Below are 26,302 nucleotides of genomic sequence, written 5' to 3' on the forward strand. Positions count from 1 at the left end.
CTACAGTTGGAAAGCAGAGATGATTGATTGGTAGTGAGAAAAAGCAGTCCACTTGAGTAGCACATTTCAGATAACTTCAGTGCTGTAAAAGTACATGGTATACAAAATAAACCTCAGTGAACAGTACTGAGGTGCATTCAAATTGGTTTGGATCTGTCTTGTCTGAATCTTAAGTGTTTGGATAATAAATCAGGATGGATGCATCCTGGCTGTCTCACAAAAATAACTGCTGCCATTTCAGATACATCAGCAATAAGTGTTTTGGCAACCGTAACCATCATAGTTTAGAACCACCCAACACATCAGTAACCTCATCTTAAATACAAATGAAATTGTAGGGACCTACAGTATTGTTCCTTTACAAGATAAAGGAAGGGTAGATGAGAAGTTTACATTCCCATCCTCCCCTCTGCTTATACTCCAGGGTCTCTGGTTATCTGTTGCTGTTTTATTCACTGCAGCTGAGACTAGTTACCTCTCCTGTGATTTTTGAGGTCAGTTCTTAATTTGAATGTGTATTACAAATAATTCCCTCTGCTAATTTTTTCAGATATAAGGAAAAACAAATTGACATTGAAAAAAGAATCTGTTCCATTACAGATGTTAGGAAATGAAACAGGCACAGAGCACTAGTCAGATGCACTGCCTTCTTAGTATTTTTTAAGAAGTATACAAACTATAGAGAAATCACAGGAGATTTTCAATTATTTTTAAGTTCTTAGTGTTGCTGCTTTGCACAGTTCTTAAATGTAATGTAGGTGTTCTCTTGTGAAAAAAGGAGCCATAATGCTTAAAAAAAAAAAAAGAGCTGCTGGGTTAAACATCTTTCCTTAAGATGGTAGGTGGAAAGGTAGCTTCATAGAAAAACTCCTGTGTCACCTGAGAAGACTTTTCACTCTCTCCTTACTCATCTGGTTGTTCTTTTAAAGACAGAATTATACAGGTAGTTTTAGACAGGCTCTTTAAGCCAGTGAAAGAAACAGTCTGCATCTGTTTAATGTGTTTGAAAAAGGTAAGCACATTGTAACAGTGGCTCCATGAAGAGTATTACATGTTCCTTCCCTGCCTTTCCACCCCAATCTAATTGCAAACATGCTTTTGTAAAAGATGTAGCTTTAATGTAATGATGGCCAAATATAAGCAACATATTCTGATGGAAGTAAAACTGGTACTTTGGACAGAAATGTGTTTTCATCTGCAATCCTGGCCGTAGGAGTGCACATTACTGGGCTGTAATGGCATGCTGCCACTACCATCTTTGGAAATAGATGACAGTAATTGCAAAAACCCTTTCCAAGCATCAGAAAAAATTACCTGCACCTAATGATCAGTTTCCTCCTAAATTCAGAAGCAGAGGCAAGTAGAAGAGCCTTCTTGGGAGGGAATAGATGATTTAGGTGAATGAATATTTATAAAAAATGAGAATATCCTCAGCTCATGAAAAGCCATTGAGTTCCTGTGTGCATCAGGAATCACAGCTTCCATTCACAGATTATTTTTGTCAGGCATACCACTGCCACTATCAGCAACAACATCTTTTTTGCAAGGAGAGCTGGTAGAAGGAGGATAGCTATTAAACTACAAAGTTCATTCCTTTTTTTTATAGGCCCAAAGGATACAAATTTCATTTCGCAGACATTTGAAGTCATTTCTTTGACAAATAGAATACACTAACTAGTGATAAATTGGTTATCAGATATAGTCAGCATGATCCAATTCAACTCTTTCCCATGTACCCAAATGCCCATTTCTATAAAGGAGCTACTCATAAAGATTATTGAAAACTAAGTTTTTCTATTTTAAGAAATTGTACAGAGGCGTTTCAAAAGGAAATGTTTCTATTTGAAGTACCCCCACTTCTGGGAAATGATGGCAGTTGAAAACTAGGTCAATGAAGTACAGTTTTCGTTGTAAAATTCTGGTTCAATTTGTTGCATTGGACATCTAAGTTCTTCCCTCCCAAAATATATATTGTTATTGAAGATTGATCATAATAATAAACACTGATCTGAAAGTTAAATTATAGTGCATACATTACTCAGAAGAGGTTTTTTTAAAGCTGTATGTTGTATATGCAAGGGGTATTCTTCATTTGATGATAGAATAATCTAAGGTGTTGGTCAGACATGGCTTTCTGCATTTGTGAGATATCATACACTGAAAAAGATACATGCAGGCATTGCTACAGACTAGATATTCCGCAGGGAGACATCCCACAGGCAAGGAAGTGATGCTTTTTTGATGATGAAGTCCTTCCCCAGCCTGTAGGAAACATCCATCATTCACTCATGTTCCTTTTCTTATATCCATGCAATTAATGGGGTTGGAAGAATGGTTAGCTGTACCTTGTGCTTGTAGGTTGTTATCAGCTGAAGAGGTGAAATAGTACCCAGTGTACTGAAGCTCAGAGTTACATGAAGGTCTTTTATTTTTATACCACATTCTGGAGCAGCGTGTTCAGATTAATATAATGCCGTTGCCATTGTTTTCGGTAAAGACAGCGACGTGAACTGATATGAAGCGATATTGTTAATAGATAAGTGGCCAGCTTCTAATCTACCACCTTTTGTATCTTCTGGCAGTCAGTCCCAAAAGTTTCTAGAAAATCAAAACTGAGTGCCTCAACACATCTGTGTTCTTGAATAATCAGTAAGAAATCACAGAATCAGTCTTTTTAGCACTTCTAATACAGAAGGCTCCAAAGACTGACCTCTTTGTATGATACACCAAGAAGCGACAGTTTTGCAGGTCTAGGTGTGCAGAAGCTTAGTTTTGGCATTCTCTTTATCTATTTCTCTGTATCATGGCCAGGGAGGCTCCTATGTGCCTCACTGCCTGTCCTTCTGATTTTTTTTTTTTTTGTAGTTTGGTTTGGAAAGGACCTCAAAGACAATCTAGTTCCAACCCCCTGCCATGGGCAGGGACACCCTCCACTAGACCAGGTTGCCCAAAGCCCCATCCAGCCTGGCCTTGAGCACTTCCAGGGAGGGGGCATCCACAGCTTCTCTGGGCAACCTGTTCCAGTGCCTCACCACCCTCACAGTGAAGAATTTCTGCCTAATATCTCATCTAAATCGACCCTCCTTCAGCTTAAACCCGTTACCCCTTGTCCTGTCACTACTTGCCCTTGTAAACAGTCCCTCTCCATCTTTCCTGTAGGCCCCTTCAGGTACTGGAAGGCTGCTGTAGGGTCCTTCTGATTTCATAAGCTTTGTGCCCTGTTCGGGCAAAAGGAACGAATTTGACCAAAAGCAATATTTAAGTTCCCCCATCCCAAGTGATTGAAAGGAAATTAATCAAAGGCAGGCTAAGAAAATGGAGTTTTAGAAAAGTGTATTCGATTAAGAAATAATCAGTTCAGGTGCTTCATTTATGTCAGGCCAGTCAGGTATACATTGCTGATTGTTTAGGAATAACAGTAATAATTGAACTAAAGATGGGCTGTAATGAAAGTGACGTGGTTCAGCCGCAGCCGGCAGCTGAGCACCACACGCCGCTCGCTCTCCGCTCCCCCCCGGGGCTGGATGGGGAGGAGAACGGGAAAACAACGGCAAAGCCTCAAGGATTGGGATGGGGACAGGTTACTGGGACAGCAAGGGAGAGGGAAACACTCAACACCAGTACTGGTAACGGAATGTTCACAATGGGTGACAACAGAAAGCAATTTACCCATCTGACAACTGACCAACTGACTGGACGCTCAGCTGGTCCCACAGCTGTGCCAAACCCACCCCTCCCCGAATAGCACCTTTCATGGCGAGCGTGACGTCACATGGCATGGAATAGCCCCCAACCAGCTTGGCTCACCTGTCCTGGCTCCTGGTGAAAATTAACTCTGTCCTGGCCAGAACCAGGACAGAAAGTCTTTTCAAATCAATGCTCTGTAAATTTACCTCTAGTTTTAATTTGATGGTTATGTTGACAATCTCTAGTTCCAAGCACGTATTTCAGTAGCACAGGATTTCTAAAACATAAGGATTCTTTTGCTATGTTTCTTTTTCCAGAGTCACATAATCTTTGTTGAAAGTTAATTAATTTGTTACCTGGAAATATCTGTTGGCCAAGTGCCACCCAGAGGTTTCTTGCTGTATTTTCTGCTGATTTTTAGTCGTCTTCATTTTGACGTTCCATGACAAAGCAGAGCTCTAATAAAAAGGCTCCAAGTCACTCTGTGAGTGGATACAGAGAGGGGGTGTGCATACACCGTGGCCCTGGGAAGTGCAAAACCCATGTTCTGCTTGAATTATCATTGGCTGCTGAGTGCCTATACTCTACTGTTACAGCAACATCACCTGTTCTCTGTCCTTCTTTATTAATCCACGTGTCAGTGCCACCATGAATATTCCTTATCCAGGCACCATGCTCTATATTTATCTTGTAAGTCAGATTTTCTTTAAAAGCTTTAGAAAATAAGTAAAATGCTTTCAAAAGTCCGTGGCAGAAAAGAAAGTTATGTAATTGAGCAATATTCTGAGATCTGAATAGGCTAAACAGGACTTGACTGATCCTGATTCTGCACTTAAGAGTCCTCCTGTATTAAGTGTTCTTTAAGGTCCAACATGATTTTTGTAAAGGTGACATTAAGTTTTAAGAGATGTCTGATGCTGTAGAAAAGTAATGAGCTTTTTTCTCTCCTCCTCTTTTGGGCAGTTTTGGTATGAATCATGATGGAATTGGAAATTCCTGTGGGACCAAAGGTCATGAAGCAGCGAAGCTAATGGCAGCTCATATTACAGCAAACACCAACCCTTTCTCTTGGTCAGCCTGCAGTCGGGATTACATCACCAGTTTTTTAGAGTAAGTAATCTCTCAAGAAAAGTGATGAGTTTTCAAAAAATCTACACCTTTCAGAATAAATAGTAGAGATACAATGACATGTTCTGATGGTTTACATTTTTAGAATAGGCCGAAATATAGCAAGTCACTTAAGATTTTTATTTTGTAGAGCACTTTTTCTATGTAATGGCAAAAGCTTCTTCTGCTTCATTCGCCACCTTACAGTTCTCATTTTTAATCTATTCAAAACATTTTGAAGTGCTGATCGTATCTCATTACTTCATTAATCTGAGGGTGAGAAATAGAGAAGGGTGGAATTTGTCTATGAATGATGGGAAGTATTTTTTTTTAAAATACATGCATATTGTGAGGGAATCTAATGAAGGGAACAAGGTTGTAGTCCTTTCATTCTCCAGATTTTTTTCATGCAGTCTTGTGGGTTTTTATCTATCAATGTTCTGTGGTATCATTGGTGAGAATATAAATATTATAGGAGAGGATGGCATAGATCTTTATATTAATACCTTAAAATTATGCTAACCTGTACTTCTGTGTTGATTTTTATCCAGAAGTAGATTGCTACCTGAAATTTTACTTCTGTATGAAAAATTTTAAACAGTCAAAATATGTTTATTTCAAAAAATGCGCTTATGTCAGTGTGTAGATTGGCATATATTATGCATAATGAAGCCTTTGTATGAGTTCTTAATTGTGGAAGACAAACACAGAACTGTGAGTTCACTGAGAACAGATTAATAACAGGATTTTTTAAATGGCATAAGACAGGCTTTATGAGAGCAAGTGGCAGTTGGTTGATAGGTTCACTGTCATCAGTGCAATCATTCCTTTAAGAAGTAAAGGTTGTTCAATAATTGAGACACTTGCTGTATTTTACGAGATGGACTTAAACCAATCAAGTGGTCCAGCCATGAGACTACTAAGAACAGAATCAGCTTCTCCTCCTCTTTCAGGGGTCTAACCTCAGAATAAGATGCTGTATACTGAATCTTACCTGAAGGGACCCATCCAGGCTGATAAATTTTCTTTAGGTTGGTTGAGATGTAGTTTCAAATGTCACTGAACTGGTCTGAAGAGGTGTTTGAGCTCACTATAGTCAGTGGGCAGAGACAGACATTTAATGTTGATGCTGTTCAGAGGAAAAATACTTCAGTTACTGTGTCATGTTAGGGCATTTTGTATCACCCCAATGAACTGTGCACCCACCTAATTTTATGTACTGGAGCATGTAAGATGAGTGTCTGAACTAAGCACACTAAGTCATCCTTACATATATGTGTGATACAGGTTTCTCACAATATAAATTGATTTTCTCAGGAGAGATGTGTATGTATTCATTTAACACTACTACTATAAAAAAATACAGGATAGTTTTGTTTTATCATTACCAAACATTTCTGTTAATTCAACACTGTTCCCATTAGTAGTCTTTCTAGAATGTCGTGCAGCCTAGTTTTAACTGTGGCAAAGAATACGATTTTCACATCTCTGCTGAGAGATTATTTTACAGCTTAGTAGTTCTGACTATTAATCTTTCAGTTCAGGTATTTTCTTGTAGCATTTGGGGGTTTGTTTCCTACTGTTACAGTTCCTTTATTCTCTGTCTCATTTACTTCTATTTGTTGCTCTTCTCTGAACTCCATTTCGATCCCATAATCGTCCTGGCAATAAGTTTTCTATTGATGAAGACATAATTCAACAGATAGCTAACAAGTAATTTCTTATTTGTGGGTTTAGAGAAAGAAACGTGGTAAAAGTCTGTGGCTTTTGTTATGCTGCAAATATAATAGAGCTGAACATTTGTTCATAATGTTCCTGCACAGTTTTAAATTTCAGCCTGAACAAACTTTCTTGTTTCTTTAATTGATATGTATGCAGTGATGTTTCAAGGGTTTTTCTGCCACTTAAAAACATGTTTATCGTGTGCCTTCTCTACTTCATGTTTAATTTTTTTTAAAATTTATGTTATTATTTACTGTTACTCCACTATTTTTTTTCCATTTCCTAGATTTGATTCACTGATAAGTTTCATTTTTAAGTCTGTGGAATGCCAGTGAAATTGTAGTTATATTAGCATAAAGCCAGAATAGTACTTTGGTGAATCTGTTCCCATAGTTCTAATCTTTTCAGGTTTTTTGAGATACTTCTCTATCATTGCCAGTGTTTGCAACTCTACTGGAATTACTACCATCTGTGAATTTCATTAAAAAATCATTACTGAAGATACTGAAGTGATATTTGAGCTAGAGTAAAAAAAGATCTACACATAGCAGCTTCAATAATAAATTATCTTTTTATAATATTTTAGCTGTATTTTTGTAACCTGGAATGTAGATGTTACTTTTTTCAAAGCCACCTTGGATAAACATTATTTTATGCATTGCAATTATGAGTAGATTTTCCAATTGTGTAGGTTACTGTGTTAAATAACGTACTAAGAGCCAAAGATAACTTCTCCTTCATCTACTAATTTTGCAATCTATTTTTTAAAACGTCAGATTTCTCAAACACGATCTGTTCATTATATATCTATGCTTCTTTCTGTTTGTGGCTCTAATATCCAAGAATAAATTGATACTTTTTTCTTAACCTAGTTGTTTTATTATTTCATAAAGTAGAATAGTTTGTAAAACTGTAGTTTTTTTCTCCCGTTTCTAGTTTTCTCCCCAGCTTTTTGTGTCGTCTCCTCAATAACAGCAGGAAACTGTTAAGATAGTTACACAGCTACCTGCAGGACAGCTGTTAGAAGCCTAGAACCCTTCTTTTTACCCATTCACACCTTCCTTTAAGGCAGAACAGCTTTAAGAGCAGATACTTTTCTGTTGCAGATAATGATCAGTGAGCAAGAAGCAAAGAAAAATAGTGAGTTTCATGTGGTATCAATTCCCTGACTGATCCTATAAGAGCAGAACAGTCTGCATCCAGACAGGAAAAATTACTCTTTTTTTTTTCTTCATAATTTAGCAACAGATGAGAAAAATGCTGTTTTAGAGCTTTAGAGGTAAAGCCTCAAGATATTGTCATCTCTGTCTCTAGGTGTTTATTCCAGATAGAGTAGACTCTGTCCTTTTTCTTTCCATTTTTCCTCCAGAATGGGAGACAGGACCCACTAGACTACAAACAAGGAAGACAAGTCTTTTTTCTGTGCCGAATGAGTATGGCTAGTTTAGAATTCATTTATTTATGTCTAACAAGAAAGGTAGATCATGATGGGATGAAATGCAGATACCCAAGCAGAAACCAAGAGGCCGTGAGTCCGTATGACGTACCACAACGTCTTTTAGATTTCTCAGGTTGGATCTGGATACAAGTTTGGGCAGGGCTGTCATGGCACCAGCATTATGCAGCTGAAATGAATTTTGCTAGAAGTTCAGTATGTGTTTACCATATTATATGATAAGGTAGATTAATGTGGATTTACTAGTTTACTAGCTTGGGTCACCACTTGCCTCAGCAGTTTTGCACTGTGTGGCATTTTGTACTGCAGATACCATATTGTCCTTTATCATCAGGCAGAAGCATTTTGAAACAGAAGTCATCCTGGTGACAAAGTAGAGCCTCACCTTCATCCTTCTCTTCCTGAAGACTTTCTTAGAACTACACCCAGAAACAAATTTTCCAGACTGAAGCTACTGACGAATAGCCATTAAGTATCACTTAGAAGGTATTGATTCAGTCAGGCACTAGTTGGGAGAGCAATGTATTTTTCAGGATGGCTGGATAGAGGACGAATATGGCTCAAAGGATGACAATAAGACAAAGCACACCTATATATTGCTAATACATCTCTCAGAGCTCTCAAGAAGAATGACCAGCCAGCACAGGCTGTGACATGGCCAAAGAAAATTCTTCTTTTTCTTGAGGAAAATATTTCTTCTAGCATATAAAAGCTGTTTTCTGTCAAGCTTTATGTTAGAGTGAAAGATTGCCTGAATTCAGTTTATCAACTGAACTGTTCATAAGTGCATGTTTCATTATATCCAGCATATTGTTATACAGTGTACCTATAGAGCTATGCAGACACCTAGACATAAAGAAGAATACTTTCTGCTTGGAATTCTTTATTCAGTTACTTCTTTTTTTCTTTAAAGTTTACTAGGATTATTGTTTTTTTAACTGACAGATAATTGAGTAGAAAGGGTGTGTCCCCAATTACTGTAGATTTCTGAAACTTTGAAAGTCTTATGTTTTGCTTAAAAGACTACCTACTTAAAAAACCCAACAGTTTCTGTAAACTGGGCTGCCGATATGTTTTTGAGCGTTGACTTTTTAAGTGTTACTCCTTGTCTACCTCTTAGGTTGTTTAAATTTGAAGAAGTTGTAAAGGGCAGAAGTAGCAGCAGATTCCCATTAACTTACTTGTAGAATGCTTGATGAAGTAAATATGGAACAACGAATTGCTCCAATATTTTATAGCTTAGTATCTCCCAAACTCTCAAGGCCAATTACTAATAGATTTTGGTAGCTGGATGATTTTGATTGATGGACCAATAGATTTTTCCTAATACAGCTACTGGATAATTACTCAATGAATAAAAGAATGCTTTGGAACACAGACTATATTGTGGAGGAAAGTATACTGTAATGCAATAGCAAATTATCTACTAGCAAACAAAAGAAAAAATTAGTATTATGAAAAGATTGTGCAAAATTAGAGTATTTGCTATGAAATAGATAACAAGACATAGAGCCAGCCTTGCTTAAAAGATTGGAAAGAAGTAGAATTTATCATGAGAGTGAGTGGCAAATCCACATCAATATCTGAATTTCCCTAACATTCAAGAATGTTTTCATTTAGTAATCCTATCCTGTTTCATTTTAATTTTAAACATACCACTCCAAACCACACTTCCGTTACTTATGTCCTGATTCTGCAAATATTAATGTTACTATCTGTAGACTATTGAGCAATCTGTAGTTTATTAATTAATTTCATGTTAAGCAGCTTTTGTAATCTGTACAGAAGTATATCCTGGTGCTCTCAAAAAATCAGTTTTTACTCAGGAAAAGTATGTAATAAATATTACGTAAGGATTCTGTTAGGAGCCAAATGTTATATATAGACATGTAAATCATGTTTTTGTTTGTATGTGTATGTATAAAATGCACTGTGTATATAGTTAATACATTTTAATCTTTCCCCCCCCATATTTTTATGGGTATTTTGGTAACAGAATTAAATATGTATACTATTCATGTATTTATGTATATGATACATAGCTATAGCTTAGCTATAACAAATAATTACAAATATTTATAATACATTGAAGTTATGATTGTTAATCATAGCATGCATTATAGTCCACATCATTATTATGAATGAGCCAATTCTGTAACATTGAAAACATATTTTTAATGCCAGTGTTCTGGGATATTTTCTTCAACCATTGAAGGAGTTGTGTTCTACTGTATATGTTTCTGAGATATTTGGGAATAGATACTGTAATATCATAAACCCTGAAAGGTCTACATCCATGGTTTTTTGCTTTTTCTCTTTATTTGCCTTGCATACAACAGTGATGTCTGTACAGTGGTGATGATTCTCAGTTTTGCATTTTTCTGTCTGTGAAGATTCTGACATTGAATCCCTGCTTGCTCTTATTTTGATCAAGCAGTTAGAAATGATAGTATGTCTGAGATCTTAAGCTTTCAGAGAATGCTGTAGTATCCTTGACGTCCTTCCAAACAGAAGATTAATTTGTTTTCCTGAGATATTAAAATACAAAACAATGTTTAAATTATATTGTAGAGTGTTTTACAAAGATCCCTTGAGACACTACACTGGAATATTGGGATGAGATGACATCAAGCTTAGCTATTCTATAATTGAAACCAGTCCCACTATGTGCCATAAAACCTCATGAAATTAACCTAAAATTAGGAAAATGAGAGAGGCTTTGAGTACTAGTAGTACTAGTGGAGTACTCTTGTGGAGTCAACAGAATGCAAGGATGAGTTTGAGATCATCATGGTTTGAGAGCAGCCCTGAGAAGGACATGGGGGTGTTGGTGGTCAAGAAGCTCAACATGAGCCAGCAGTGTGCACTTGCAGCCCAGAGAGCCAACCATGTCCTGGGCTGCATCAAAAGAAGTGTGACCAGCAGGTCGAGGGAGGTGATCCTGCCCCTCTACTCTGCTCTTGCAAGACCTCACCTGGAATACTGTGTCCAGCTCTGGGGGCCCCAGTACAAGACAGTTGTGGAGCTGTTGGAGCGAGTCCAGAGGAGGGACACAAAGATGATGAGAGAGCTGGAGCACCTCTCCTGTGGAGACAGGCTGAGAGAGTTGGGGTTGTTCAGCCTGGAGAAGAGAAAGCTCTGGGGAGACCTCACTGCAGCCTTCCACTACCTGAGGGCGCCTACAGGAAAGCTGGAGAGGGACTGTTTACAAGGGCAGGGAGTAATGGCCTTAAGATGAAGGAGGGTAGATTTAGAATAGAAATAGAAATTCTTTACTGTGAGGGTGGTGAGGCACTGGAACAGGTTGCCCAGAGAGGTTGTGGATGCCCCATCCCTGGAAGTGTTCAAGGCCAGGTTGGATGGGGCTTTGGGCAACCCGGTCTAGTGGAGGGTGTCCCTGCCCATGGCAGGGGGTTGGAACTAGATGATCTTTGCTGTCCCTTCCAACCCAAACCATTCTATGATCTTATTTCTATTGCAGACACTAAAGATCTACCCACTCCCTGTTCAAAAATGTAGATGCTCTGCAGGGTTACCCTGTAGGTTTTTAGACTTTGTATATGCTTCCTTTATAAGATAAAATCACAAAGCACAAATGCGATTGAGAGTAGATATTTTCTAAAATTGCAGAGATGAAGGTATTTGGGCATTCTTTTCCTTACTATTATCTTTTTTCCATCTACACAGAGGGCTTTTTTTACTTTTGTAGGCCTGGTTGGTAATAACTATTAGATCTCTGTTTATAAACTGATCCAGTACCATTATTCTCCTTGCACGCTTTTGATTCATTGCACTAGATTTGGCAGATTTTTTTTCCTTCAAGTATCTGGGTTTTGCTTTGATGGAGCAAAGAGAAAGGGAGAATAAGACATAGACTCAAGAGTTTTACGCCATTCCTGAGTCCTGGAGAAGTTGTCTGGAGAGGTTGTATGGTCCTCAGCCTGTATTCATCCTTTGTACAGCTTTGGTGAGACCGTTCATTACCAATGGAAAGTCCCTGGTTTTATTATTGTGTTTTGTGACACATGCTATTTCTTTTCCAAAATACTTCAATTCACACAATACAGTATCAGGTTCTCACACTTAAGTTTGTAAAATGTGTCAATTTTGTTCAACTACTAAATTGAACAGAACTGAAGCAGAAGGAAAGAAAGAAATAGTCTGAGAGGTGGTGATGTAATGTAGCTAGTAAGAGAATGACTGCTTAGTAGTCATTTTCTTGCTTTTCTTACTACCACAACAGTAATCCATTATGGTGAAAAACCTGTCATTAGAGCAGAAAAGCCATATTTTTGTATTTACTACGAGGATTTTGACTTACATTTCTGCAATTGTATGTCTTGTGGAGTAGGTATAGACTTGAATTTACAAGCCAGGTGAATATGAAGATTTAGATCTGATTCTGTGCAGGGTTACGTATGCCTATGGAGACGGTCACCAAAGGTAATGCCGTTTCCTTGGCTGTCTGTTTACAGTGTCACAGTTTACAGACCAAACTTTGCACTATTGGAATCTGTGGAAATGTTCCCATCAAATGTGTCACTAGCTCAAGCTGATGTCAAATGCTAAACTTCCCAATGGTTGTTTAAGCAAAGTTCCTATCTGCAATTTGGTCCAGACAATCCAGAAAAATCAGATTGTATTTCAGTTATTGTCATATTGGAATTATTAAGATGTACTCCTCATACACGCAAAATACAACACTGAAATATTTCAGAATAATGTAGTATAATCTCCTATCTTCTGCTATTAGAAAATACATATGCTTCCAATAATTAAAACTGGGATAAAGGGGCAAGTACATTATTTTTTACACCATAACCACACAGTTGATATTTTAAAGATAGATTTCAGCTGAGGGGGTGTGTGCGCGCGCACTAATCACTGGGATTAGTAACGGATTGTATTGGGGTTTTTTTCCCCTGTATTTACCTGGTTATTGATTTAGTTGCTATTTGCCTTCTTTTGAAATGGTTGGCAGTTGTTTGTTACTTTGTTTTTCCAAAGAGGTTATTGTAGTATTTCAAAGAATTGATTAAAATAGGGTTAAAATGAGAGCATAAAATATGTAGTTAAAGGAGGCTTTTTGATTGTTTTTTTTAATCTGCAGATGAAAAGCATAGAAAATTGGAGATCTCCAAAAAAACAGTGTAGAACATTCACTTCTGAAATTATGTTCCTTTGGCAAGGTGCATGGAAAAGATTTGGAAAAAAAAACATAAGTGCTGGCAAAATTTGTAGGAATGTTGGAAAAAAATTTAAAGTGTTGGCATAAGAATTCTTTAAAAATCCTCACTTATTCACATGTGAAATGAAAGTAAAAAAGCATCTGTCCTCTTTTATGCACACTGACTAAATAAAACTGAATAATTATATTTAGCAAAGTACAAAGTTTTCTAAACAGATCTCTGTCTGCATTTGGCTTGCTTTGTTATTTATTCCACTGCGCTAAAATGTTGCGGTTGAATATGGGCATATTTTGGAAAAAACCCCACCAATCACCAAACAAAACAGTGAATATAAAAGAAGAAAATACTAAAGTTTTGAAAGATGATGATCTTAGTTCTAACATGGAATGTTTAAGACTAAATATTATAAATACAATAGAAAAGGTCTTGGATCCATAGAAATTTTTTCACTCACCCTAGTATAGGTAAATTTGAAGATCCTGCAGAATTTTTACCACTGTAACTATTCACTCAAATGGGAGAAAAGCATGTATGTTAAGGTCCTAATCCTATAAACATTTAGTTGTATTGAAATTTAACTGTGTTTTAATTTTATATAAACCAATTAAGCTGCTCATATCTATAAGATTGTACTTAGCTGTTTGAAGGATCAGAAGGGTCATTAAGAATTGTAAACTTAATTTATTTGATTAATTTGTTTATTTTTCATTCTATTACCAAATGTAGCTATTGTTCAGTGAAAACAAATAGGAATCTTAAAACAAAAATGAAAATCAGTCTTGTGTGGCTCAGAAATTATCACACTTTAAAAAAGGATAATATATGAAATCTATTTCACAATCTAAAATAAGCATTTTTGTTAATAATAATAATGATGAAAAATTATTTTAATCTCTTAATTCCCTCTAATTATTTTTTATTTTTACTATGGGTGTACCATCTTACTGTTTTGTTTATTGCAATCATATTTGTTTCACACCCAGTGCTGTTAAAAGTAAGAACTAGATACATGATATCATTACTGTGATTTACAGTCAGTAGAATTCCTAATTGATTTGGTCCTTTATGTTGAACAGTTCGGGCCGTGGTACTTGCCTTGATAATGAGCCTCCCAAGCGTGACTTTCTTTATCCAGCTGTGGCCCCAGGTCAGGTGTATGATGCTGATGAACAGTGTCGCTTCCAGTATGGAGCAACATCCCGCCAATGTAAATATGGGGTAAGAAGTCTTAATCCTTATGCTGAGTGTTCTGCTTAGTCATTTGTATATATTCCTTTATAATATAAATCTTTAGCTAGATGCAGTAGTGGGTTACAGATTTCTCATAGCATGTATGGTGCCATCATACATAAGCAAAGGGTGCATTTTCATCCTTTTGCTGCATCTTTTGCTTGAGTCATTTGTCTGTACTGTACACCAAAATGTGTGGGTAACAATAAGCTGGGGAAAGCATTCTTTAATTTTAGATAAAAAAGGAGCCCAGAACACTTGATCCTGCTCCTTCTAAAGTGTACTACAGAATTTTCCCCAATTTCAGTGAGATCAGGTTCATGTTGTATTAATCTTGAAACATGAAATCTGTTGTGTTGGCTTTAACTTTACAATTTAAAGCTACATTTTGAAATTACTTTTGTACTTGTATTGATTTGTCAGGTCTCTTGTTTTTGGGTTTTTTAAATTATTTTTTTCTTACAGTGAGTTTATTGTTTCTGACATTGTTCAGATCTCTTTTTTGAAACATGAATTACAGTTATGGGAACAGAGGAGCATGAAGCTAGATAGCTGAATAGAACACTGAATAGCTAAGTACTAGCAAAGCTTTGGCTTCATGTACCAGTGTGCAATAATTAAGGTAAATAAATTTACAGTAGAAATAAAAGCTTGCACACTTAGGCCATTAGGCAATAGATTTATAAATACTTACGTAAAATCTTGCAGCCCAAAGTACGTAGTAAAAGGATGCATTCTGCAATGCTTGTCATCAAATAATCAGCCGAGACTAAATTAAATAAACCTTGAAAATATATCTAGTGGTTTAAAAGTAAATAGTTTTAATAATGTTTTGATTTTTAGATTGTTCAAATAAAACAATGTAATCATTGAATTTATACTCTATTTACTTCTCTAAAGGCTAGCTACAAAGAAAGTCCATTTTTAATATCCCTGAGGTGATAAATATGGTATTATTCTTGGGATGCCTCTTTGGCAGATCATATTGTGCAAAGGAGTTAAAAGCTGGCTGACTAGCTCACTGGGTCTTCTACTCCTGATCCCTCAGCAGACCTCTTTTGGCCTTTATTGTTCCTCTGTAAGTTCTCACTTCCCACCGCTGTTCTTTAAGGGCCCTGTTTCCTGTCACTACATCTAAGCCATAACTTTTTTTTTTTTACCCTTTTTTCTTACACATTCTCACCACACGCACTCTTTTATTTTCAGACTAAGGAAATCTGCAGGTATTTAATCCATGATTTATAGCACAGCCTGTGGAGATATACTGCATTTTAAATTAAACTGGAAAGCTAATAATGTGCAAAACCTGGCTTTTCCACATGTATGTTATTTTTTTCAAACACCGTTAAACTATGTAATCATTGTTGTGATGATCACGCTGCACAGTACACTTTGTGTCTTAAACCAGTTTCTAAACCACAAACAATTGGAAGTAATGAAGATGTGTAGGTAATCTTGGCTTTCTGCCTTCTGCTTTCTTTTTGTTTTAAAGTGTTTGTTGGGATTCCCTTATAGTTACAAAAAAAAGAGGTTGACACTTAATTGAGGCAAGTTAAAAGAAGTTACGTCTTCAGGTGACATTACCAGTCCTCTGAATTGATACAGTGTATTGTGTTCCATCAGTGTGCCATCAGTGTAAGCATAACTTATAAGTGTCTCAGAAAAAAGCCCCTATTTTTAATAATAGGATTCAAACTGCCTATATTAATATAACAGGTTATTGTAGAAGTCTGGTAATATCCACTTCAAGAAATTATATGCATTTAAAATAGTGTCTACATTTAAAAATATTATCCGCCATGGCCATAATGCTCTGAAAATGCGATCATGATGATTATGATCGTACAGATTTCAAGTGATAATTTTTAAGGGGAAAAAAGAAAAAGGCTTTGGAAGCTGGTAGTGCAGATGGAAAATATCCACACAAGAAAGACCTATTCATATATGAAAGGGGTTTTAGAAATAAGTCGTGGAACTAGATCTAAATACCGGAAAAAGTTAAGTTGAATACTCTGCTCAACTCTTTCATTATCAAAAGTAAATAGTCAGTGCTTTGGATATTCCTGTTTGATGTACTATTCACATGAAGATGTTCATTGATCTTATTCTAACAGACAGATGTGCAACTACGGACAGAAAAACGTAGTAAAAAAACATAATTAACAGTGGACCTAGTTTGTGTACTGACTTATTTTTATCACCTCTTTTAGCCCTTTTTATTTGAAGTGCCTGGTAAAATAAGGTAGAGCAGGTTTTCCAACGTGATGTTTAGTGACCTAGAAGGAAAAAAGTTCTAAACCAAAGGGAAATCTCAGAGATTACTTGCCTTTTTCATGGTCTTTACTGATTTGTGATGGCGAGACATGACAAGAGAAACAGTCAAACTCTCAAATCAAAGACCAGAAAATTACAAGTCTCCTTTGGGCTCTGATGTAGCTGTTGAGATAGTTGGTGTTGTTAAAGTAACTTGGAAAATCTTCATGTTCTTTCTGCTTTGGAATTCTGTTATATTGTCTTATTAACCGTTGGAAAAATTACTTCTTTTAACCATTCAGCTTTAATGTTAATCTATATTCATTGCCTTTTCTTCTGTATTTCCTCATCCATTACCTCTCTATGTTTATTTTAAACTGTTTGTTGCTTTTGATCATAGATCATGTCCAAATCCTGCAAATAATTTTGCATATTTAAGAACCTGAAGGCTTTCTCACTTAGGAACTTGAAGTTAAATACATGGAGAGGTGTTTGAATGATTAAAGCATCAGAACTAAAGTGTTAAAAGGGGCTGCGAGTTTCTGTCTTTCTATGTGTGTGTGTTTACTGACAAGGATCCAATGTGATCTTCAAATGAGCTCTTTGGTAGTTCTTTTGATACTATTGTAAGTACTAGACTTAATAAAACTATTTAGTTGCTTATGGACAGAACTGTTCCAGGAAAACCGTTGTATTGTTCAGCACATTAAGTCGGACGAGAATTCAAAGCTTTAGCTCTTTGAGCTGAAAAAATAAAACTACATGTTAGCAAGTAGGCAGTGATACTTGTAATGTTACATGTGCATTGTTCTTTCTAGTATACACCATTTCTGATACAGGGGCAATTTTGGAGAATTTAAGTGAAGAAATACATACTTCGAATAAAGAATTGAGAGGCAGTATCTCAAGCTACTTAAAATATTTCATTTTTAGGGTACAATTTTCGATTCAGGAGAATGTTAAATTTATGACTTACAGTGAGCCAAACTGTAATGGTGAAAATTTCGCTATACAATACTGGCTCATAGCTTTTTCCTAAAGGCAATACATGCTTTCAGGTGTCTTACTGGATTCATTGCAGTGGGAGATTTTGAGGTTATTAGGAACAGTGCTAGATCCTGTTCATTTGTGTAGCTACTGGATATGCTACATCCTCTAGGGTGGTGCAGTATGAATTCTCTTCTGCTGATTAAGTGTGTCTCAGTTCTTTGCTCTGTTGGTATGCCAGTTCCCCTGGTAGTTCAGAACCTTTTTCGATCCTTTTGTTTAGGTGAGTGTAAGGAGAACTTTTTTCATTGACTACTTACCTGCTTAACCTTTGAGCATCTGCCTGATAACAGTTGGCTGTTGGCTGTCTCTGGGTTAACTCAGGAAAGAATTCCAGTCTTGTCTTTGAATTTCTCTGTTTTATGAGTTTAAATAATACCTGTAATATGCCTGACTGTAACTTACAGATTTTGTGGTTCAAAATAATGCCTTGCTTTAGAGCTAGTCCCCGCATTTTTAGGACAGAGGCTAAAACCTCAGACATTTTAATAGCAGTTAATACTTTATGCATATGGTTGATATTGCTGTGGTGCATTTTATGATCTGTGAAGCGGCTGGCTGCTAGCATGGGTTTCGGAGATAGTGCCTTAAAATTCTTCGGTATATTTTTTTGCATTTTATGTCAGTAAATACTTGGAGTAGGGGGAAAAGGGGACAAACTCTCCTTTCCTTCGCATACATAGCTTTGCTGAAGTCAGCAGGACCACTCATTGTATTTCACACTAGAGTTTAACAGATCAGGTAATGTATTTCAGCTGATGACAGGTAGCTCTCTTCTTTGTGATGGTCTTATGTTTGCAATTAAGTTCTCCAGTTAGTTTGCCAACTAAAATAGCTTTAAACTCAAATACACATTTTGTTAGTGCATTTTGGAGGACAGAGTTCAAGCTATGAACTTACTGCTTGTAAACAGGCAGAATGAAGATACACTCTCAGAATAAGCGTTCTTCCTCCTGCCTTCAATAGGTCCCTTGTGTTAGTTATTTCTAGGAAGTTTTTAATGAGTCCTGGGGAGCTGCCATAGAGTTAATTACTGTTAATGGAAAGTTCCTGGGAAGGTGTCAACAACAGAAATACAGGACATGCAGTTGTCATACCTTCACTGATTCATAGTTTCCCACATGCCAGTTCAGAGACAGAATAGCTTAACCTAATAAGTAATACCAAAACAAAATGGCATTAGTCAGCTAACTTTCAAATCCAGGAGAGTAAACAAATTGCTATACACAACAGTTCTACAATATTTCTTCTAGGGCAAAATAGCCTGAATTACAATTGACCCTTGTAATCAGGTGCTACAAACTTTAATGTTACTGAACTAAACTGTCACTTTTTTCATGAAACAGTGATGTGATTTACTCCAGTTAAATAAAGAGGGGTATTAAGCTTGATATAGGGTTTTTATAGGAAGGTGGAATCAGATTCTGGAAGCTGTTTTTTCAGAAGGAAAGGCAGAGAAGTCACTAGTGTATCTTTGCACCAGAGCTACTGGTTCCCTTTTGTTCCCTCATCCATTGATACTATGACTGGGATTGTGCATTCAGTTGAATCTGTACATAGTACTTAGTAACTCACTGAAAAGTGACTTTTTTTTTCCCCAGCTTCATATGTCATACCCTGGTTAAGTCTCTTTATACTTGGTGTGTGTTAGCAGAGCATAAGTAGTTTGGTCAGATGGATTTATATTATGTTGCTCATAAATTGATGTTGAAAGTATGTGTAGGCAAAGAGACAATTGAATATCCTGATATTATACTCTGTCAATTTTATCAACCTTTCCATTATTTTTTATTTCATAAGGTCTTGCCAGTCAAGTGCAAAACCTCTCATTACTATTGTGCAGGCCTTTTGCATTTAGAATGATTAAAGTTTTGAGCTTTTCTTGTGTAAGGACTTAATGGATCGTGCTGTAATTAAGAACATTTGAAAAGCTTTCAGCTTTATTCTTAAAGTGAATTTTGCTCCCTCTTTTTTTTAAGAGTAGGATGTGTTTGACCAAGGGAAAGCCCAGATGTTTTCCTCTTTCTGAATCCTAAAGTAGTTTTACATCCGTTTTGTGTCTTTTTCTAGCAAGTACATAGTCCCCTTTCTTCTTCCCTAGGACTATCTTGTGTCCAAACACACTTTTTCTCTCTTTCTTTTTCTCTCTCTTTCACAAGAGACACAGATGTAACACCAGTGTGCCTGGATCTTATGAAAGGTGTTTAGAAAGTGGAAGGGGAAGCTAGTGATCAAAGCAGGAGGAGTGTGTTAGATGATAGTAGAAGCAATAGTGAGATTGGAATGTGGTTTGAATAAAGATGGGATAGGTTGCATGGGTTTGAAAGGGAAGATGCTACTTGGAGGTGATTGACCTTGTGGGGCTTCTGTAGTTTCCATAAGGTTCACATAAGCACTCAATATTTAGGAAATAATGCTGGCAACATAGTATGAATGTACGACTTAAGCTTTGGATTCTGTTGCATATTCTTTCAGCATGTTGTGATTCATAACATGCTGCATCACTTAATGAGCATTTGGTAGTGGAGCACTAACATGGTAACTTTTGGGTGCTTATCTGAACTAAACTTTGAACCTTCTGAAGTTCACCCAGAACTTCAGAAGGTTCTAGTTCACTAGAAGACTAATTACAGTCTTCTAGTTTTAATCGTGTTGCCAGCAATATTTCAGCAGTGAGGCTGAAAATACTCTAGGTTGATGCTTTTCAGGTCTGAATTTTAAGTTACAAGTGAAACTAATTATTTTTATGCCCTGTTTTAGCAAATGCTTATCAAGAGGTGCAGCATATTATAGATTAAATGTGCTGAAGTAACATAAAATCCTAATTAACATTTTAAAATTTTATGAGCAAAAAATGAAACTCCGAAATTATCATAGTTTAATATGCATTGTGAATGTATTTCCCATCCATTTTTTTTTAATATTATGGGCCAAATGGCTAGCTTTTGTTGGAGGCTTTCATTACTGTTGAAAACATTAAGAGCAGCACAGCCATTTGATCTTTGCTCATATTACTGAGTTTTCATTGGGCTGTATTGTTACCCTTTACGATGATTATGATATAGGATGCTTAGATGTTGCATAATTTGAAACGCCTGCATGTAACTCTGCATGACACAACAGAAAGAGGCTCCATCATTGATAACACTTAGGGAAAAGGAAGATAATTTGATTTGCTGTTTTTTTTCTCTAGATGGGTTCAGCTTTGTTTAATTTACTGCAAATACAAGCATCCGAATTCCAAACTGAAGTCATGGAGCCCTAAGATACACCGTTACAGGTTGTCATCTATCTTGTCTTGATGTTGTGAAAGGCCTCAGCTTCAGTTTATGTTTCCTGGATTTTAAAAACAATTTCCCTTGTTTGCTTTACAAATTAATAGTTATTAAATTCCCACACTTGGAGACTGACTTTGAAGTCATTGATTAATTTTCAGATTATGCTTCTTAGTTTCAGTAAATTATTCACACAAATTAATGTTGGCAAAAACCATGTTTTGTTAGCTTCATCCTGTGTCCGCCAATGAGGAAAAGGGTACCTTAAAGGGTCAGCTAATGTTGGTGGGTGGGTGAGGGTGAGTGGATGTGCATGCATGCATGTGTGCGTGCTAGTGCGTGGAAAAAAAAGCAGTATACCTTCTACTGGTGATTTTGAGCCTGACCTTTCCAGGGCAGTTCCTCATCTGTTTAAGGCTGTCTTATTAAAAGCAGTTGCTTAGAGATGTTACAGATAGGATGGTAGTAGTAAGGAAATAGCTCAAATCAATAACTATTAAACTAAGGTAGTACCTGGTGTGGGGTTGAGCTGAGAACAGAAAGGTTTATGCACCTTAGTTGAAATTTCTCTGTTAACTTTCCAAAATAAGGTGAAAATAAAGAAGACATAGCCACAGTAGTACCTGGAATAATTCCATTTTCATTTAATGGAATAACAGCACAGATGGATTTTCCACTTCTTTTTAGATATCTTATTTGATTTCAAATTACTATTAATGTTATTTTTCATTTCATGTACAGGGTGATGGAGAATGTACTTCAGATTCTACTATTTCTTTTAAATGCAAAACAGCAGGGGAAAATAAACAACTTCTTAAATAAGTTTGGCTATATTTAAAAGAAATTACAAAAATACTTTAATTTCTTGTTTTTAATAGACATTACTTCTACAAATTGATGCATTGTGTTATTTTAGTTAATAAATCCTCTGTGTTTTGCAGTTTTCCATAAGAAAATATTCTGTTGTTTTTGGGATGTTGTATGTCTGTCTCAAACCAAACTGCTTTCTGATTTAGCAGAGGTTTTTGCTCAAATATTGATAGTATGATAGAGCCCATAATAATTTGATATTACTTTCATTTTGTCTTTAGGGATTTACTGAGGCAAACTCCTGCTGAAATTAAGTTCTGAATAAGACTACCAGACTATTGTCAGTAATAATGTGTAGTTTTAATATAGTGCTTTTCATTCTATCTCCCAAAGCAAATTAGGAAGAAGGAAAATATTTTTCTCATTTTGTGGAGTAAGGAGATGAGCTGACATGCTTAGAATCATCCTGCAAACAGATGAATGGCTAAAATAGTTTTGGAGTGCCATATCCATTAATTTGCACAGTTCAGCTGATTATTTATTTGGAATTAAAATTTCTGGGTGATGTTAGTTCAGTCGATTTGAAGGAGTCTAGTGCCACAAAGAAGCCTGAGTATACAGAAAGAATCCTATTGGAAGGAAATAGTTACTCTTGTTTGTGGATACATTAGCCTGGCAATGAAATTCATGTTTTAATTACTGCTTCCCCTTATATGTTAATATATAGATGATATGCTTGTGTAGGCATATCAGTAGTGAAATTCTGCATACAAACTCTGGAGCACAAACCAGAATTCTGGATTGAAATCACCCTGAAACATAGATGTTTTCAAATCCAGACTGTTACCCAGATCTGATTTTTTGCTTCTGTCTGTATTGGAATAGTTGAAAGCTGTGTTTCTTAATGCAGTTGAATTTTTTTGGCTTTTCAGAATATTGAACCGAACTTCACAAAGTCAGCACAGCTATTAATTTAAACATTTGAACTTGACGAGATGCAAAATAAACACAAGGTCACAAGCAGAATCATCACAGTCTGACACTTTTAATTATGATTTGATGATGTAAACAATGCATGAAACATTTAAAAACCATACTGTATTGAAGTTTGGATTTGTGGTTGATTTAGATATGAATTTGATTTAGTGTTGAAACTTAGTACTTTAACGGCTGTGAAATTTGTAATCTAGTTCGATTTTTGAGGAATCTTTGTGATGTATCGTCTGTTCTTTCCCTGTTCTATTTGATATTTTAAATCTTTATTTATGAGTGTGTGTCTTAATCTGAAAATTCTAACAACTGAGTGGCAAAAGCAAATGTTTTATTCAGAGATTTAAGTAAGTAAATATTTATACTGTTTGCATTTCTTCAATGAAAAATTCTAATCTGAAAAATAACATAGTTTACACTGGCTGCAGATATACTTTTCCAAGTGGGAAGATTTCTCCTAAAAAGAGGCTCAAAAATTCGCTTAAGTTTTCATAGAGCCACCCACCAAATAGCACAAAATAGCTTAGGTCCAATTGTAAAAAATGGGATGGAAACTTTAGAGGTCATCAGTACTCATTCTTCATCATTTCAGACCATTCTAATATGGTATGTTTTTAATGGATTTTTAAAATATACCTTGCTTCTACCAATCATGAAAGGAAATACACTGTAATACACAGTCCTTCAAGAATGGCACGAGCTGCTTTTAAATTTGGAGAAGAATTTTGCATTATTGAAGAAAAGCTTGTACTCTTGAACTGTTACTGCAGCAGCTAGTGAATAATGTATAACTAAATCTGTTTTCATATGCAGTACAATGCAAGAAGCATGAATCTCAGGGTAAAACTTAACAGTTGTTCCTGTTGATGTGTGTAGAAAAGATAGCCTAGGTGTCAGATATTCATTCATTTCCTCATAGGAACAATGAAGTGTGTGTGTGGGGGGGGGTGGTGCGCTAATAACTTTAATTTACTCACACTGTCTTTTCCTTTTTGCTCTTTGTACTGAGGTTCAGCCATAGAATCTATACAAAGGTTATTTGCAGGATATGATTTCAAGCAGTAGTTAAATAAAATGCAATAGTAATGACTATCATAAGATCATTTTAAAGATCTGAGTATCTTTCAAATAAAAAAATACTTAGAAAATATCTATAAGCAGGTTGTGAACTCTTGCACAGATCTCAAAGTAATACAACAAAGATTTGCATGTAAAAGCAAACCACTACTGATTTCATTCTGCATACGTAGCCGAATCCAGGGGCAACTGAAGCAACTATGAAAATTTCCAATGTTCAGCCAAATTTGGATCATGCCCACATTATGAATTTCAACCCTTAGATAGTTTTAACAATGAATCTCCAATGTCAACAGAACTGGCTTAATTTAAATGAGTAAATGTGCAAAATCAAATGGGAAAATCTGGTAGGAAAAAAGATCGTTTGAAAACCTGTGTTTGTTTAACACTGGCAACATAGAGAAATAGGATAGACTGAATAATTTATGAAATACCAGCTGCAAATCTAAAAAAACCTAAAGGAAATATTTTAGTACCTAGCTCAATTAGTACTAAATACATGTGCCCTGTTTTAGCAAGTGTTACGGGAGAGGAGTGCAAGTAGTCTGAGCTCTGAAACTTTGGTTTTAACTAAAGGAAACAAAAATAATTGTTGCTGTTTGATATTTAAAAATTAACAGTATCCTCTTACCATGTAATTTTGAGGCACATAATGACAGTAATGGAGATACTACAGCACATCCGAAGACTACTTTTACAGCAACACTAAAATATATTAAGCCCAGTATAAGCACTAATGAAGAAAAATGGAACTATAAGACATTACTTGCATGGCAGGCGTGAAAAACACATTCTTGTAGTCTAAAATCTGTTGCTTCCAGAATTTTTTTTTGCATATTCTTCAGTAAAATATGGTGGCTTTGAAATTGCTCCAGAATATTTCACAACTGTCTATAGATTTACCTCTCCAGCCCAGTTCTTAATAGTCTCTGTTCAAAACAAATTTGTGTATACATGTGTATGATGACTGGAAGCAATTTTAGGCATTTATTCTGATCAACTTGCTTCTGCCTTCTTTCCTAGGAAGTGTGTAGAGAGCTCTGGTGCCTCAGCAAAAGTAACCGCTGTGTTACCAACAGCATTCCAGCAGCTGAAGGTACTCTTTGCCAAACAGGGAGCATTGAAAAAGGGGTGAGTACAAATAATTTATTATTTGAAGAAGCAATTTATTGTTTAAAGACTACAGAAAAAAAGAACTAGAAAATTAAAGTACATATTATTTCAGAATTCATTTGCATCCTAATGGAAGTGTCCTACAGAATTACTTCACAATTATTTTATATATGTAATTTAATAAAACATTTATCCTTGCTATAAAATTCTATAGCCTAGATAAAAAAACCCCAAAACCCGTTACATATTTTTTCTATAGTTTTGAGTATTTTTTATAAAAACTCTTTAGTTTCATCTTTATTAAATTTTATAGCACTCTTCATAAAGGACTGTTACAACTCTAGGTCTGGCATGGACTTTGAAAATGTGTAACATAGATCTGGAACCTGAACTTGGTTCTTTTGTTAGAAGATAAAAAAAATCTTTATTCCTTCAGATATAAGCTAAATCATACAAGCATATGGAAAAATGTTGCCTTAATAAAAGGGTTCCCTAAAAGCCCATATTTCCCAGTGACCTTTCTGTTTTAACTTTGAATTATTCTTTTAGTATTCAGTTGTACTTGCATAACTGTTTAGCTTTAAAGGACTTTGCTGTGCAGTGTGATAAACTCTTTTACTTAACAGAAAAGTACAGAAAGTCAATGTTGCGACAGACAAGTCAAGTGCCACTTACATGTATCTGTCTGAACATGTTTTTGATTTTAAAATGATGTCTGTATATGAGTAGTTTCAGACAAAGTTCTGAAACTTAGTTTTAGATGAAAAATATTAAAAGAGTGTTTCTCAATTACAAGGCAAAATCTACAAAGATCTTAAAGAAGACAGAAATGTATTTTCATTATTCATTTACAGGACATTTACTGGGAGGAAAGGGGGATTCCATAGGCCTTTTTTCAAGATAATATTTTTTTGTTTGTTTGTACAAAGTGAAGAGAGCATATTATATTAAATAATTTCCACTATCTGTCTGAGAGTTGCTGTATCTGCCTGTAAGATTTAGTGCTCCAGATCGGACCTCTTACTGACGACGACTACTGACATCTATTTTCATTCTGACTTTTGCCACGCTAGCTGGGCTAGCTTCAGCAAAGATTACACTGCATTTTGACTTGCAATCTGATGTTTAAACAAAAAGAATGAAAGCTTTTGGGCAGCTGTCACAGTTTATTAGTGCTTGTTGATGGCTTCATTCAGGGCCTGTGAACTAGCATCATTGTGATGGCTTTTCCAGGCTGAGTTTGGAAATATTGGTAACTGTGTTAATTAAATTCATTGAAAGGATCATTTGAAAAAATAGAGTGCTTAGACTTAGCCGATGAAAATAGAGGCACCTTTGCATTCTAC

General features: G+C 35.9%; 1 protein-coding gene across 10 annotated transcripts in view; it reads left to right on the forward strand.

The window, feature by feature from the left end:
• ADAMTS6 (ADAM metallopeptidase with thrombospondin type 1 motif 6) overlaps positions 1-26,302 on the forward strand; it is a 156,709-nt gene that overhangs the window by 71,057 nt on the left and 59,350 nt on the right. For 8 of the 10 annotated variants that reach the window (XM_075739410.1, XM_075739408.1, XM_075739404.1 and 5 more), the window contains 3 exons: positions 4,651-4,797; positions 14,238-14,379; positions 24,867-24,974. In XM_075739410.1, coding sequence (XP_075595525.1) covers positions 4,651-4,797; positions 14,238-14,379; positions 24,867-24,974 — 397 coding nt within the window. The remainder of the gene's footprint in view (positions 1-4,650; positions 4,798-14,237; positions 14,380-24,866; positions 24,975-26,302) is intronic. The other 2 variants (XM_075739403.1, XM_075739405.1) reach the window with 2 other exon arrangements.

The sequence above is a fragment of the Balearica regulorum genome, chromosome Z (genome assembly GCF_011004875.1).
Source record: "Balearica regulorum gibbericeps isolate bBalReg1 chromosome Z, bBalReg1.pri, whole genome shotgun sequence".
NCBI lineage: Eukaryota > Metazoa > Chordata > Aves > Gruiformes > Gruidae > Balearica > Balearica regulorum.